We start from the raw sequence: 13199 nt of genomic DNA, 5'->3' as shown, positions 1-13199 counted from the left end.
AACTCAGTCGGTAGTGGCACCCAACTGAAATCTGGAATGCACAGGTTAGAATCCCGTCGAAACCTGCATATTTCTAGTCTTACCAGCGGGACCCTGGGTATGTGAGTGGAAGATATTAAGTCTACTAGCTCTGAAATTTATTTCTTTGTTTGCTTTTGGCTTTCTTACACACGAATAATGATGTTTCCGCTGCGCTTCCATTTCTGCATGAGCCTGATATTTTGTCTTTATTTATTTAGCTGTGTCGGTGCCTATACAAGACATCGATCTTGTGTTTGCCATGTGTCCAGTATCTTCAACTTCAGACGAGACTTTTAAACTCATGAAGGATGCCGTCAAATCCTTGGTGGACAAGTATGGAACTTCTAAAATCCACTACGGTATTATCCTCTATGGAAGATCAGCCGAAAGGCTATTGGAATTTTCCAACAAGATGGTGCCTGAAGCTGAAGTGAAACAGTATATTGATAATCTGCCCAAACCGAAAGGTAATATTCTTAAAGTTTGATAAAATAACTTAGACCCTACGCGCGCTCTGATTAGCAATCTAGGGGACACTATGGTAAACTCTACAGTACATCTACAGTACAGAATATATACTGTACAGTAAACTGTACAGAATATATAAAACTATTCACCGAAGTGAAGGTGGCTAGTGGTGGATATTATGATAATAAGCCTTCAACACCATCCACTGTTTTATTATATACTAAAATCGTTTATTTCGTCGGGTCACATCTAAGGTTGCAAAATAGACTTGATATGTAATTCTTACCCTCCTAAAAAAATGATTGTGACTTCTTTTTTATTGAAATATCCTTTGCAGGTGTTCCTCCACTCGCTCTCGTCAAAGCTCTGAACGACACCAAAAAGATGTTTGACGGAGTAGGCGCACGGAAGGATGCCAAAAAGGTTCTTGTCGTGTTCACAGACAAGAGTTCCGGTGCTGAAGAAAGTGCGCTAAGGTCTTCTGCTACTGTTCTAGAAAACGAAGAAGTGGAGATCATCGCTGTATCCATTGGAGTGGAAGCTGATGCGCAGGAGTTAGCTTACATTACACCACATACAGGGAATATTATAGATTCACCAACTGATGAAAATCCTGACAAACTTTCCGCAGAAATCCTAAGGCTCATCCTCACAGGTTAGTTTTTTATTATAATTTTTAATGAAATAAAACTTTCAGTTGACCTGCGGTTGAAAATCAAGTAATACAATGATTCTCAAGGGTGAGCTGCAATGTTGGGAATTGTAAGAAAGAAGCATGAAAAAATTCAGGGTTCGAGGGGATTCAAACCCGCGCCTCCTAGATAGCAAGGACGACGGGTTGATGAGTTTTTTATTGTTGAACTTTACACTAAGAACACAAAAAACTTAACGTATCAGATGACTAAATTCAAAGGTACCACAACAGCTAATAAGAAGCAAGTAGAATATCAAGTGCCAATGAGAATTCGTACGAGTAAGTTTTCAAAGGCATGGGAAAAGAACTGCAAAACTTTATTTTCTCACACGTAGATCCCCCACCGGTTTCAACGGAAATTGACGTTGCCTTTGTACTGAGTGCCGACTCCTTAGAAAACGGACAGACATTCAGGTTAATGAAGGAAACAATAGCCTGGATAATCGGCAAATATGGAACAGAAAAGTTGCGTTATGCCCTCATCGTGTTTGGCGCCAATGCAAAGACCGAACTCGACTTCGATAGTAGCACCAGAACTCCAAATAATCTGATAGAATTTGTTCAGCTCCTTCGCATGCAACCTGGAAGATCCAATATCATTGGAGCTCTAAAGAAGGCCGAAGAGGTGTTCGACTCTGAGAATGCAAGACCTGATGCATGCAAAGTGGTAGTGATAATGACAGACAAAGCGTTTGGAAGCAGTGCGCCTGAAATCAGTGAAGCTGCCGCACCTCTTGACGAGAGAGAAGTAAAGGTCATTCCAGTAGCTGTGGGTTTTGAGGACGATTCATCCCAATTGGAGTTGACCAATCCAGATGGTCTTGTCATTGAAGTGCCTAGATCTGAAAAACCACGAACACTGGGAAAACAGCTTATGGAACATGTTACCAGATGTAAGTTGAAACGTAAACGATTATGCATGTGCTTTTCGACTGAGTGTCAATATACCTGAAAATACGATACTACACATACATTAAACAACCAACCAGCTCAAAAGTATGCAACTTAAAGAGCAAGCATGAACTCATTTTTAAGCGACCCGGCAACGATTTTTATCCATTTATTTGGGAGCGAAGTAGGAGTTTCCCAGCAAAACCAATGTAGAAAACTGAATTGAAAACCGCTATGCAAATCCGGAAAATCTACTCTGGCCAATTTGTAAAACGGATTAATGGTGGTAAAATATGCTGTTGCATGAATACGAAATAGCGCCTTGAAATCGAAAAAAGTGAGAAAAGGTAAATAGGATAAAATATAAAAAGGATCTTTCATTTGGATGAGGTCTCTTTGTTATTCTAGGATCTTATTAGGGCACGTGACGTTTCGAGACCAATCGGACTGAGAGAAATAGAGCGCTTTTCGATGGAGTGTCGTACAGCCAAAACCAAAGGTATCAAATTAGCCCATATAACAAGGAAAATATCACCAGGAGCCAATGAAGCGGAAGCGCGGGAAAACTCCATTGACCAAGTCGCGATTGGTTGAATCTGATTAATTGAGACATTGTCATGAGTTTTCTGGACCAGTCACATAACGAACTAGAGCAAAACCAAAGCAATCCCGAATATCTTTCGACACTTGAAAATTGCTCTAAATGACGAATACTGACGTATTATTTTATTTCTTTTTTAAGGCAAGTTCCCGCCAGTTGATATCGCCTTCGCTCTCAGTGCTACAGGATTATCCAGAGAGAAAATTTTCAAGCTCATGAAAGATACACTGAAAACCGTTGCTGACAAGTACGGTACAGGGAGCTTTAGATACAGCTTCATTGTGTTCTCGAACACATCCAATATCTTTGTACGATTCAGCGAAAAGTATTCCACCATCGACGAATTGGAGGCCTCCGTTGACGCTTTGCCCTCCGCCACGGGAGGGTTGTCTTTCATAAAGGTCATCGAATCTGCTAAGGAGACATTCAAAGACAGTGGCGTTCGCAAGGGTGCTACGCATGTCCTCGTCATTTTGACGGACGGGAGGTCTGGTGAGGATGAATACCAGATAAGAGAAGGAGCAGTTTATTTGGAGGATTCTGGAATCGTTGTTATTCCTGTTGGTGTAGGAGATCAAGTTGACAGTAATGAACTGGGCGTCCTTACAAGCAACGAGGATAATGTGGTTCTTATTGATGAAGATGAACAACCTAACCGTTTGATGGAGCTGATTATCGCTAGAGTTCTTGGTATGACGAAGAATTATGTTTAAATTTGTATTAATTGCCTTGCACTCTTAATAGTTTTGTGGGTTGGGCTATGTATACGTGAGAGCCGTGATCTTATGTCCAGTTCACTAGACTCCGGGTCGAAACTTCTGGGTTTGAGACTTGACCGGATCAATGTGATGTGTTCTTTGGCAAAATTCTTTACTTTCACATTACCTCTCTCCACCCAGGGGTATAAATGGGTACTGGGAAATTGTCAAGGAAGCCTGATTAATGCTGGGGGGGAGGGGGGGGCATTGTGATGGACCAACATCGCATCCTGGGGGGAATAGTGATACTCCTAGTCGCTTCATGGTAAAGAAACCGGCATAAGCTGCGGCTGGGGTGAGTGGGGAGCGGTTGGCTCGAGTACTTTACCCTTCTTCAACCTTAATGGTTGAATAATTTGGTTTATTCTACCGAAGACCATGATTTATGGTTTTTGCGTTTGTGCTCCCGTACAAACTTTTTTTCCCGTACCTTTCCATCCTTTTTTTCAGCCAGTTTACCCCTAAGCTTTTCCCGCTATTGTCATGTACTGAAATCTTGCTGGTTGCACGTTCCCGCTTACAGCTTTGGTCGGTTTCACTCTCCTAGAGCTGGACTGTATTCTCTGTGCATAAAGCCTGTTTGCGTTTTCCATCGCTTATGGCTCTCTTATGTTGTCTTGCATTTTCAGCTGGCTGCTAAACATTTTCGTGCACTTGTAACAGGTTTCCCCATTTCCCCTCCAAGCAAAGTGGTTTGAGTTTTCGCTCTCAAGCCGTTGTATGTTTTGCCGAGTTTGCATCCGGTTCAAAGTTTTCCTTCCACAGTATGTTTCCTTCGACTTTTCTCTTTGTTTTTAACTGATGTTGGGGTTATCTTGCGTTGGTTTCGCCTATGCTACTTAGTCCTACGGAAATATTGCTGCTCTTTTAAACCTTTACACCCTAACATCAGAATGCATATTCTCCATACTGTTCTCTATACATTTCCTAATGTGCTGCCGAGGATAATTTGCTTAACATTAATTGGTGATCCTTTCCTTTATTTTCGTGACCTGAATTTTGTTTCGGGGTTGGTCGGGGTCGGTGGTGATAAAACAGATGCTGGTCACCCTTAGAATCAAAGAGTTTATCATGTTTGGGCTGCTGCTGCTATATTTCCAGTGGTTATGAAATTATTTCTTTTAACCAATTACTATTTTGATCCGTTTAGAATCACTGAGACCACCACCAGTTGATCTTGCGTTTGCTTTAAGCGCAACCTCTTTCCAGTCGAACGTTTCTTATCCACTGATGAAGGAGGTGATAAATTCTATCATACAACAATACGGTACAAAGGACATCCATTTCTCCTTTATTATTTACGGTTCTGAAGCATCCACTAAGTTCAGCTTCACCAAAGAGCAGGTGGATCCCGACGACCTACGAAGATTCGTCACATTTATGCCGGAGATCACTCCACCGACATTACCTCATGTTGCCCTTGAGGCGGCTTCTGAAGCTTTCAAGGGATCGGGTGTGCGCGCCAATGCTTCTAAGGTACTCGTTTTGATGACTGACGTGAAGGGGGATTCATCCAAGGAAGAGATTGAGTCAACCTTTGCATCATTGAAAGAGCAGAAAGTGAAAGTTATATCCGTGGGGATTGGGTCAGATGTGGATACAAATGAACTGGTTAATATTACAGGCAATAGCAACAACGTTATCACTGTTCCCATTGATGCAGGCGAGACACCTTTGACCAAGGAATTGATGGAGAAAGTTTTGCGGCCAGGTTTGGATAATACATATATTATATTGGATAATATAAGATTTTGGATAATATACCCACCGATAATAAATCTTTCGATTTATTTTCGCAGGGAACTACTGGCATAAATACGGCAATAGGAGGCGAGCCCTCTCTTCACTGCGCCACCCTAGCTCCTTTGATCTGCTTATTAGTAAGCTTGAATATTCACATGCTTATTTATTGATCCATCATAGGTTTGCCAGAGGTGCCTAAAATCGATGTTGTGTTCGCCATAACTGCAGTATCGTCTAAAGCTGATGAGGTGTTCCAAACGACGAAAAAGGCGATTACTTCTATTGTCAACAAGTACGGAACGGGTAACATGCAGTATGGCGTGATCCTATTCGGAAGCGGAGCTTCGTCATATATAGACTTGGCCTCTTACTCCACAAGCGATAAGTTAAAAGCCTTGGTCACAAAACTCCCCATTTTAAAAGGAGGTCCCGCCTTAGATGAAGCCCTCAAGCGCGCAGGAAAAATGTTTACATCGCCAAATGCGCGCAACGATGCACACCAAATCTTGGTCGTGATCTCAGACAAAAAAACATCTTCCAATCTTAATGATGTCATTTCTGAGGCGAATAAACTTCAAGATTTAGGCGTGACAGTCATTTCCGTAGGACTAGGAAGCGAGGTTTATGAAAACGAACTCCAAGAGATTACACCTGATGTGAGCGATGTCATCGTAATTTCCAAAGTTGTTGACTCCGACGATCTCAGAAGGAAAGTAATGGAAAAGATTTTAAAAGGTACTTTTTACTTGCGTCTTTTTATTGATGTCTCTGATTTAAAGCAAAAGGGATGAAGGTGTTAACTGTTAGAAAATTCCATCTTGTATCAGAGGACTCGAGAATCAGTAAACCGCACTCGCTCCCCGGAGTGACCATTAAGAATTTCTTCTTTACAATATCGATACATTTTCGGGCAGAGAGGTAACGAGAAGAAAGAAATAATGTCAAGCCCCATAGTTTCACCTCAAAGACCAAATTCCCAAAGCTAAAGTTCTAAGAAACGTATGGCGGACAGAATGGATGATCGATGTTTAGATCTTAGGGGGGCAAAAAAGGTTAACACTTCAATCGCCAACGAAGTAAGTCTTTAGTAGATAAATGTCTGATTCCTCGAGAGCAACGAACCCATGACCGTTGGGGTTTGAATCCTCTCTAGTGGAGAGATGCGGTGGCCTGTCATTTAGCGCGCTGGACTCTGGGTCGACTCCTGGCTGGTGCCACTTCCATAGCGCTTCCCTTTACCAAGGGATATGGTGGGAGAACTGGACAAAACGCAAGGGGTAACCTTCGATTAACTAGCATCCCGTCCAGGGGGTGTAGAAATGTTCTTACTCGCTTCATACCTCGGAAATGCTCATAACAATATGTTTCTTGTAAGTTTTTCGCCTTGTACACATTTTTTGTAACTTTTTCAGTACGTACAAGAGCACCTGAAGTCGACGTAGTGTTCGCTCTAACAGCTACAACAGGGAACCCTGAAGACGCGTTTCAGCGCATGAAGGATGCTGTTAAAATCGTAACAGACACTTACGGAATACATCGGCTGCATTACAGCCTTATCGTGTATGGAAGCCGGCCTAGTGAGGAATTCGACTTCAAAACTAGTTTTCCCACACGATCAAGCATTAAAGACTTCATTGAAAATTCCCGAAGAGTTTCAAGTCGCCCTGGAACCAAACGGGCCTTGGACGAGGCTTTGCAAATCATCAAAGATTCAAGTCTACGTCCATCGGTCAAAAAGGTTGTTGTCCTTTTGACAGATGGTGTTTCGGATCTGGATCCTTCGGCTATTCAAGGGGCAGTTCAGTCCATGGAGAAGAATGGGATCCCTGTTCTAATATTTGCTTTAGTCAACAATCCTAAAACTGAATTTGAAGTTTCAAAAACTGTCAACCCAGTAGATCTTGCTAGAAAGGTTATGGAGAAGGTATTTGATGGTAAGTGCGTTTGATAAATGAATCGAATGCATCTTTTCATACCAAACAAAATTAATAAAAACGTCCTCTTCGGGAACACGTGATACGTGATATGTGCCAGATATGCATAGCCCTGCTGCGTATATTAAGAGGTTTATAAGACTTTCCATAAGAGCGCTTTTCGTAGTGTCGTAAACCAAGAGCCAAAGAAATCACAACAGCCTATAAAAGCAAAGTGAAATATCACAAGGAGCCAATGAGGGGTTAAACGGGCAAGAAAACTGGTCCATGAGCGGGAAAACGCAACTGACCAAGTTACGCTTGGTTTTAGGTTAGTATCTGATTGGATTAGAGGGTGGTGCGATATTTTTAGACCAATCACCAGGCAAAACAAATACAAACCAGTGCAATATCGGAGTACTTTCAACACTCAGTTGAAAATTACTCTAAGAGCCTCTTTGTGTTCTTTGTTTCAGTTGTGGTGGAACCACCAGAGATGGATCTTTGTTTTGCTGTTAGTGCTACAGCGGCACTTTCTCAGAAGACTTTCAACCTCATGAAAAAATCTATCATTGATGTGGTGGACACCTATGGTGCAGGCAAAGTTCGCTACAGTGTGGTGTTATTTGGATCCGTGGCCAGGCTAGTTGTGAAGTTCAGCGATGGTGCTTTGGACCCCACGAGGCTGAAAGGTGCCATAGGTTCATTGGTACCAAGCAGTGGAGCCCCGGCGTTAGATGAGGCGTTGGAAAGGTCTTCGGAATCTTTCAAAGATGGCGAGGACCGTCCGAACGCCAGAAAGGTCCTTATCGTCATGTTGGACAACGAATCAGGACTCCAGTTGAGTGACATTATGTTGAAGACGAGAGCTTTAGAGACGAAGAACATTCGTGTTATTACTGTAGGCATAGGAGACAGCACAAACAAGGAGGAATTAGAAACAATGGCTTCCGATAACAGGGATATTCTGCTTGTGCCAACTTCTGAGCCTCCAAGCATGCTTTCCAAAGATATCATGGTGTTGGTTTTAACAGGTAAGTGGCATAGACGTTTGTGGTGACTGAATAGTGTGGCAGGGTACAGATGTTGCAGCTTTTGGCCCAACTGTCTACACAGTGGAGGTTTAAATGTCACTGCAATTTCGTCTGTCTCCTCATTTGTTTTTTGCCAACGAAGAGCTCACTTTCAAAATGAATGTTACGTCGCTTTCGAAGCGTGTTTTTTTAACTCTTATAATTTTGTCACTCGATTTGCCATCACTAACTTTAAGTTATTGCTTCACTAATATTCACGATGATCCACAGCGTGTCCTTGCAAAAAGAATATAATTTGATTATCTGCCTGTCAGTCTGTTTGTCCATACGTTCGTCTCTGTCTGTCTGTCTGTCTGTCCGTCTGTCTCTCTATATGTCAGTCTGTTTGTCTCTGTGACTATCACACTAGTCGAACACATTGCATTAAAGTCTCCTTTTAATTATCCTTTTAAGTTAGCTAAATTTAAAACAATATTAAAACATGAATTTGATTGTCGACTCATCCTTTAGATCGTCCACTGAATGTCCCCAAGTTAGATTTGGTGTTTGCCATCTCAGCGACTGGCACATATACAAGTGAAACGTTCCAGTTAATGACAGATGCCATCGACTCCCTGCTCCAGAAATACGACTCTAGTAACATCCGTTATGGTCTTATTGTGTATGATGATGGCGCTTCAGTTATCGTCCATCTCAGAAACGCTACTTATGCTGACCAGGTTCGGGAAGTGTTGGAAACAATCGAGGAACCTTCGGGTGGATCGGCCCTCGACAAGGCTCTGGAGAAAGCTGCTGATATGTTCGCCGATGCTGGAGATCGGCAGGATGTGGACAGGGTCCTGGTGGTCCTGACAGACAAGAGCTCTGGGCTCGACGAAGATCTCGTGTCAGGCACCGTTATGCTTCTTGAACAGATGGTCGTGAAGATTATTCCCGTGGCTGTTGGTGATGAAGTCAGTCCAGTGGAATTTGTGATTGTGACCAATAAGGGCAACATAATTGAATCTGAGAAAGACAAAGATCCGGATGAATTAAGTGAAGAGATCATGGAAAGAGTGATAAGTAAGTACACTTTGAACGTCTCTGTTGAAGAGTTTTTCGACTGATCGTCAACAAGTAACTGAAACCAAATTGATCACAGCGGCTAAACAGAACAAAAGAAATATAACAAGGAGGTAATAGGATTCAAAGAAAGAACAAGCTCATTGCCAGAAGTGCGGGAAGACGCGTGTGACCAAGTGGCTATAAGTGCTATCTGATTGGTTGAGAAGTTGACCAATAAAACAACCAAGTCAGAGAATAATAAATGTAATCTCGAAATTAATTTTGACACTCAATTTAAAACTAGTCTATTGTGCAATGTGATACTATTGTTGGGCGATTTTTATCGTAACGTTTTTGTTCTTTCTTTCTTTTTTTGCTTATTAGATGGAACCCTTCGGATACCAGAAACCAACTTGGTTTTTGCAATCTCCGCCACTGGAATCGAAGCTGAAGAAACATATTCATTTATCAAAGATATCATCAAGTCGATTATTGAGAACTATGGAACGGAGAGACTGGAATTCAGTGTCATTGTGTACGGTGATTATGCCTCACCACAAGTCCGTTTTGGAGACATTTTTGCTTCAGATGCCGAATTAGTAGAAGCTGTTGGCAGTATGCCTCGGATGTCAGGGAGCCCTTCACTTGAGAAGGCTTTGGAAGCAGCAGAAGATCAGTTTAACAGTCCGTTCATACGATACAATGCAGCTAAGGTAAAGTAGTTCCAAGTGAAGCTAACGAAGCTCTTCACTTGAAATAAGTTGATAACAGACAATTCAAGAGATCGATTTTTTTAGATTTGCCTTTCAGGTTGAAAGTTTAACTTTTTGCTATCTAATTTCATCGCACTCCCTTGCTGCGCTAAATTTAGCTCCTGATTGGAATTCTTTCTTTATTTCTTTATTTCTGGAACTCGCCAGAGAGGCGCATCTTGGTTTTTTCGTAAACGGGTCAGGTGACTTAACCTTCGTCCCTCTCCTTCAATCAGGCAATAGTTTTTTCTTTCTGCAAAATGACACCAGACTGACTCCCAGATATGTTGATCAGCTGCATAAGTCATACCATGATATAGTACTAAACCCGAACTGGGAGCCCTCACAGTAAGATGACATGTTTCTTGTAGGTGTTAGTTGTCATCTCCGACAAGTCATCTGGTAAGAGCCCTCGAGATATTAGAGCAGCGGTTGTGCCTCTAGAAACAGCTGGAGTTCGCGTGATCGCAGTGTCTGTCGGGACAGAAGTGAACCCTGCAAAGGAGAAAGCAGTATCAACTGATGGACAAGTCATCAAAACCGACAATGAAAAAAATCCTACTAACGTGGGCAAGGAGATCATCGATAAAATTGCCAAGGGTAAGTCTGAGTAGGATTGTGTTTTTTTGTTACAGGATCTTAACCTTTAACTTTCAGGATCGGACGGCTACTTTTTAGAATTTGATGACGTACAGTCGAGCAGACCACTCAAATTATACTAAAAATGATATATCAAATAAAATTTTATCCGTGTTTATCTCAATTACGGCATAAAATGGCGTTTTTTTTTTTATCGTTTTTCATAGTACACCTACTCTCTTGAATCTGTATTGAGCAGTAAACCTGTATTAAGTGGTCCCCCCGCCATTCCCTGTGGGTGTTTAACTCCGGAGCTGCGCTCTCTGATTGGATTCGATCGGCCAATTTGTCAGCTATTTAACTCTTTACACCCGAACATCAGTTTGCATATTCTCTCTAATGTTCTCTATACATTTCCTATAAGGTTCTGATAAGGAGAATTTGTTTCACAATCAAGAGCTTTTTAGTTTGGTGATCATTGCCTTTAATCTTATCACCTTAATATTTGATTCGGGCGTGACGATGTTGGGAGAAGTTAGATGATCATCACTCTGAGGCGTTAAAGGGTTAACTGCTGAGATTCTTTATACTGTTATGATCATATGAATATGTATTTTATGACCAAGATGGTTGCTTCGTTTAATAGCTGATCGCAGCGTTGTATATCTTCACTATTCGTGGGCCTGCTTACACATTTTATATGTTCTACCTTTTTACAGGTAAATCTCCAATTCCTGAACTTGAACTTGGGTTCGCCATTGCTGCTGGCTCATTGTTTGCCGACGAAACATTCAAGCTTATGAAAGACACAATTTCAGCGATCATCCGCGAATACGGCGTGGGAAAAATCAATTATGGGCTGGTTGTCTTTGGGGACACTGCAACTATCAAGATTCGGTTCAACGATTTTACTGACATCAACAATCTTCTACAGTTCCTCAGTGCTACTCCCAAAAAAAGAAGCGGCGCTGCTGTGGATGAGGCACTTATAGAAGCTGAAAAGTTGTTCTCGCCGGCCAACGTTCGACCCCGTGCGAGAAAGGTGTTAGTTGTGATTACAGATCTACAGTCAGGAAAATTGCCTTCCGAGGTGCGCGAGGCAACAAGACCACTACAAGATAAGGGAATAAAAATTGTCGCCGTAGCAATCGGTAAAGAAGTTGACCCGAAGGAGTTTGAGATATTTACTTCAAGAGAAAACATAATTGAGGAGAAAAGAAGCGCAGAGCCTGATGATCTAAAGATGAAAATTATGTCTATGGTCTTCAGAGGTGGGTCGTCAGAAATTGTTATATTTACAGATTTGTAAATTGTCTCTTCGGAAAATTCTTCGAGAGTTTCACTTTTTAATTTGATAACTGAGCTCATATTGTGTGCAGAATGGGTTTGTGCTGACAGTAGTTAGTTGCCATTTATTATGGAAACTCAGCGAGGTTCTGAGGTTTTTTAAACCAACCGAAATTTAATCTAAAATTAATAATTCACCGAAAATTGAATGTTGTTCACAAAAATTATACTTATTTTTTAATTTGGTCTGCAAAATTTTGAATGCTGCCTTCTTGCCTTAACCCGTTATACTCCAACGTTAGAATTCATGTTCTCCGCACTGTGCTCTTGTTATCTTCTTTCGTAACGACAAGGAGAATTTGTTTGATAATCAATAGCTTTTTAAATTGACGTGACCTTCATATTTTATTTAAGGCTGGTACTGTAAGGAGAATAAGAAGCCACTTACTCTTAGGAATAAAAGGGCTAAGTTAATTGGGAATTGACCGGTGATCAAGAACGGCATGTTTTTGACGCAAGTACTCCGTAACGACTTAATGAAGTGAGTAACGAATGTATTTTGTCTCTTTGTTCAAAAGTTTCACCCTCGTTTCCCAAACTGGACCTTGTGTTTGCTCTTAGTGCAAACTCCGGAGATGCTGATGCTACATTCACCCTCATGAAGACCACAATCAGAAAAGTCATGAATGACTTTAGGTATGGTGGTGGGAACATTCAATACGGAATCCTCGTATATGGAGCCACTGCAGGAACAACGCTGCAACTTGGAGACTCATCTTTCAAGGACATTCTGGACCTCCGGAAATACATTAAAAACTTACCAAAACAAGCAAGTGATCCCCAAGTTGACAAAGCACTGCAAGAAGCTTTGAAAATTTTCCAAGGACCAAATGCTCGCCTTGATGCCAAACGGGTGCTTGTTGTTTTGACTGATAAGAAGTCGACTTCCAGCCCAGCGTTGATCAAGTCGAGTGCACAACTAATGGAGGAGAACAAAGTCCGCGTGATCCCAGTGGGAATCGGAAGTGAAACAGATCGCAGTGAGTTAAGAAGCATCACTTATAACAAGGGGGATGTTATAGAGGCAGAGAAAGAGGAGGAGTCTTGGAGATTGGCCCGAGCAATAATAATCAAGATCTTGACAGGTATGTGAGCGCTACGATTTGTAAAAGAGCAATTTTCAATTGAGGGTCGAAAGTAAGCTGGGATTGCTATGGTTTAACCTTCGCTTGGTGATTGGTCCAGAAATACTTCCGCCACTTTCTCAACCAATCAGACTCAAAACAAAACCAACTGCGTCCTAGTCACTCGCGTTTTCCCGCGCTTCAGACAGTGTTCATGCTTCTTCTTTGTTACCCCATTGGTGATACTTTGCTTTGTTCTCATTGGTTGCTGTGACTATTTTGGCTTTGGT

At 41.7% G+C, this 13199-nt stretch overlaps 2 protein-coding genes across 2 annotated transcripts in view; one reads left to right on the top strand and one right to left on the bottom strand.

Moving 5' to 3' along the window:
• Window positions 1-13199, bottom strand: part of LOC149041080 (uncharacterized) — a 321438-nt gene that overhangs the window by 119994 nt on the left and 188245 nt on the right. The gene's annotated exons all lie outside the window — the stretch shown is intronic.
• The window catches only part of LOC113675019 (uncharacterized), a 121878-nt gene that overhangs the window by 24478 nt on the left and 84201 nt on the right, over window positions 1-13199 (top strand). The window contains exons 23-35 of the mRNA XM_089214602.1: window positions 240-488; window positions 827-1144; window positions 1519-2076; window positions 2817-3365; window positions 4584-5144; window positions 5357-5911; window positions 6589-7110; window positions 7566-8123; window positions 8634-9185; window positions 9552-9880; window positions 10291-10519; window positions 11218-11769; window positions 12364-12930. Coding sequence (XP_089070728.1) covers window positions 240-488; window positions 827-1144; window positions 1519-2076; window positions 2817-3365; window positions 4584-5144; window positions 5357-5911; window positions 6589-7110; window positions 7566-8123; window positions 8634-9185; window positions 9552-9880; window positions 10291-10519; window positions 11218-11769; window positions 12364-12930 — 6099 coding nt within the window. The remainder of the gene's footprint in view (window positions 1-239; window positions 489-826; window positions 1145-1518; window positions 2077-2816; window positions 3366-4583; window positions 5145-5356; window positions 5912-6588; window positions 7111-7565; window positions 8124-8633; window positions 9186-9551; window positions 9881-10290; window positions 10520-11217; window positions 11770-12363; window positions 12931-13199) is intronic.

The sequence above is a fragment of the Pocillopora damicornis genome, chromosome 8 (assembly GCF_964200805.1).
Source record: "Pocillopora damicornis chromosome 8, jaPocDami1.2, whole genome shotgun sequence".
NCBI classification, from domain to species: domain Eukaryota; kingdom Metazoa; phylum Cnidaria; class Anthozoa; order Scleractinia; family Pocilloporidae; genus Pocillopora; species Pocillopora damicornis.
Note: the sequence above shows the minus strand (reverse complement) of the source record. Positions and strands in the feature narration are given on the sequence as shown.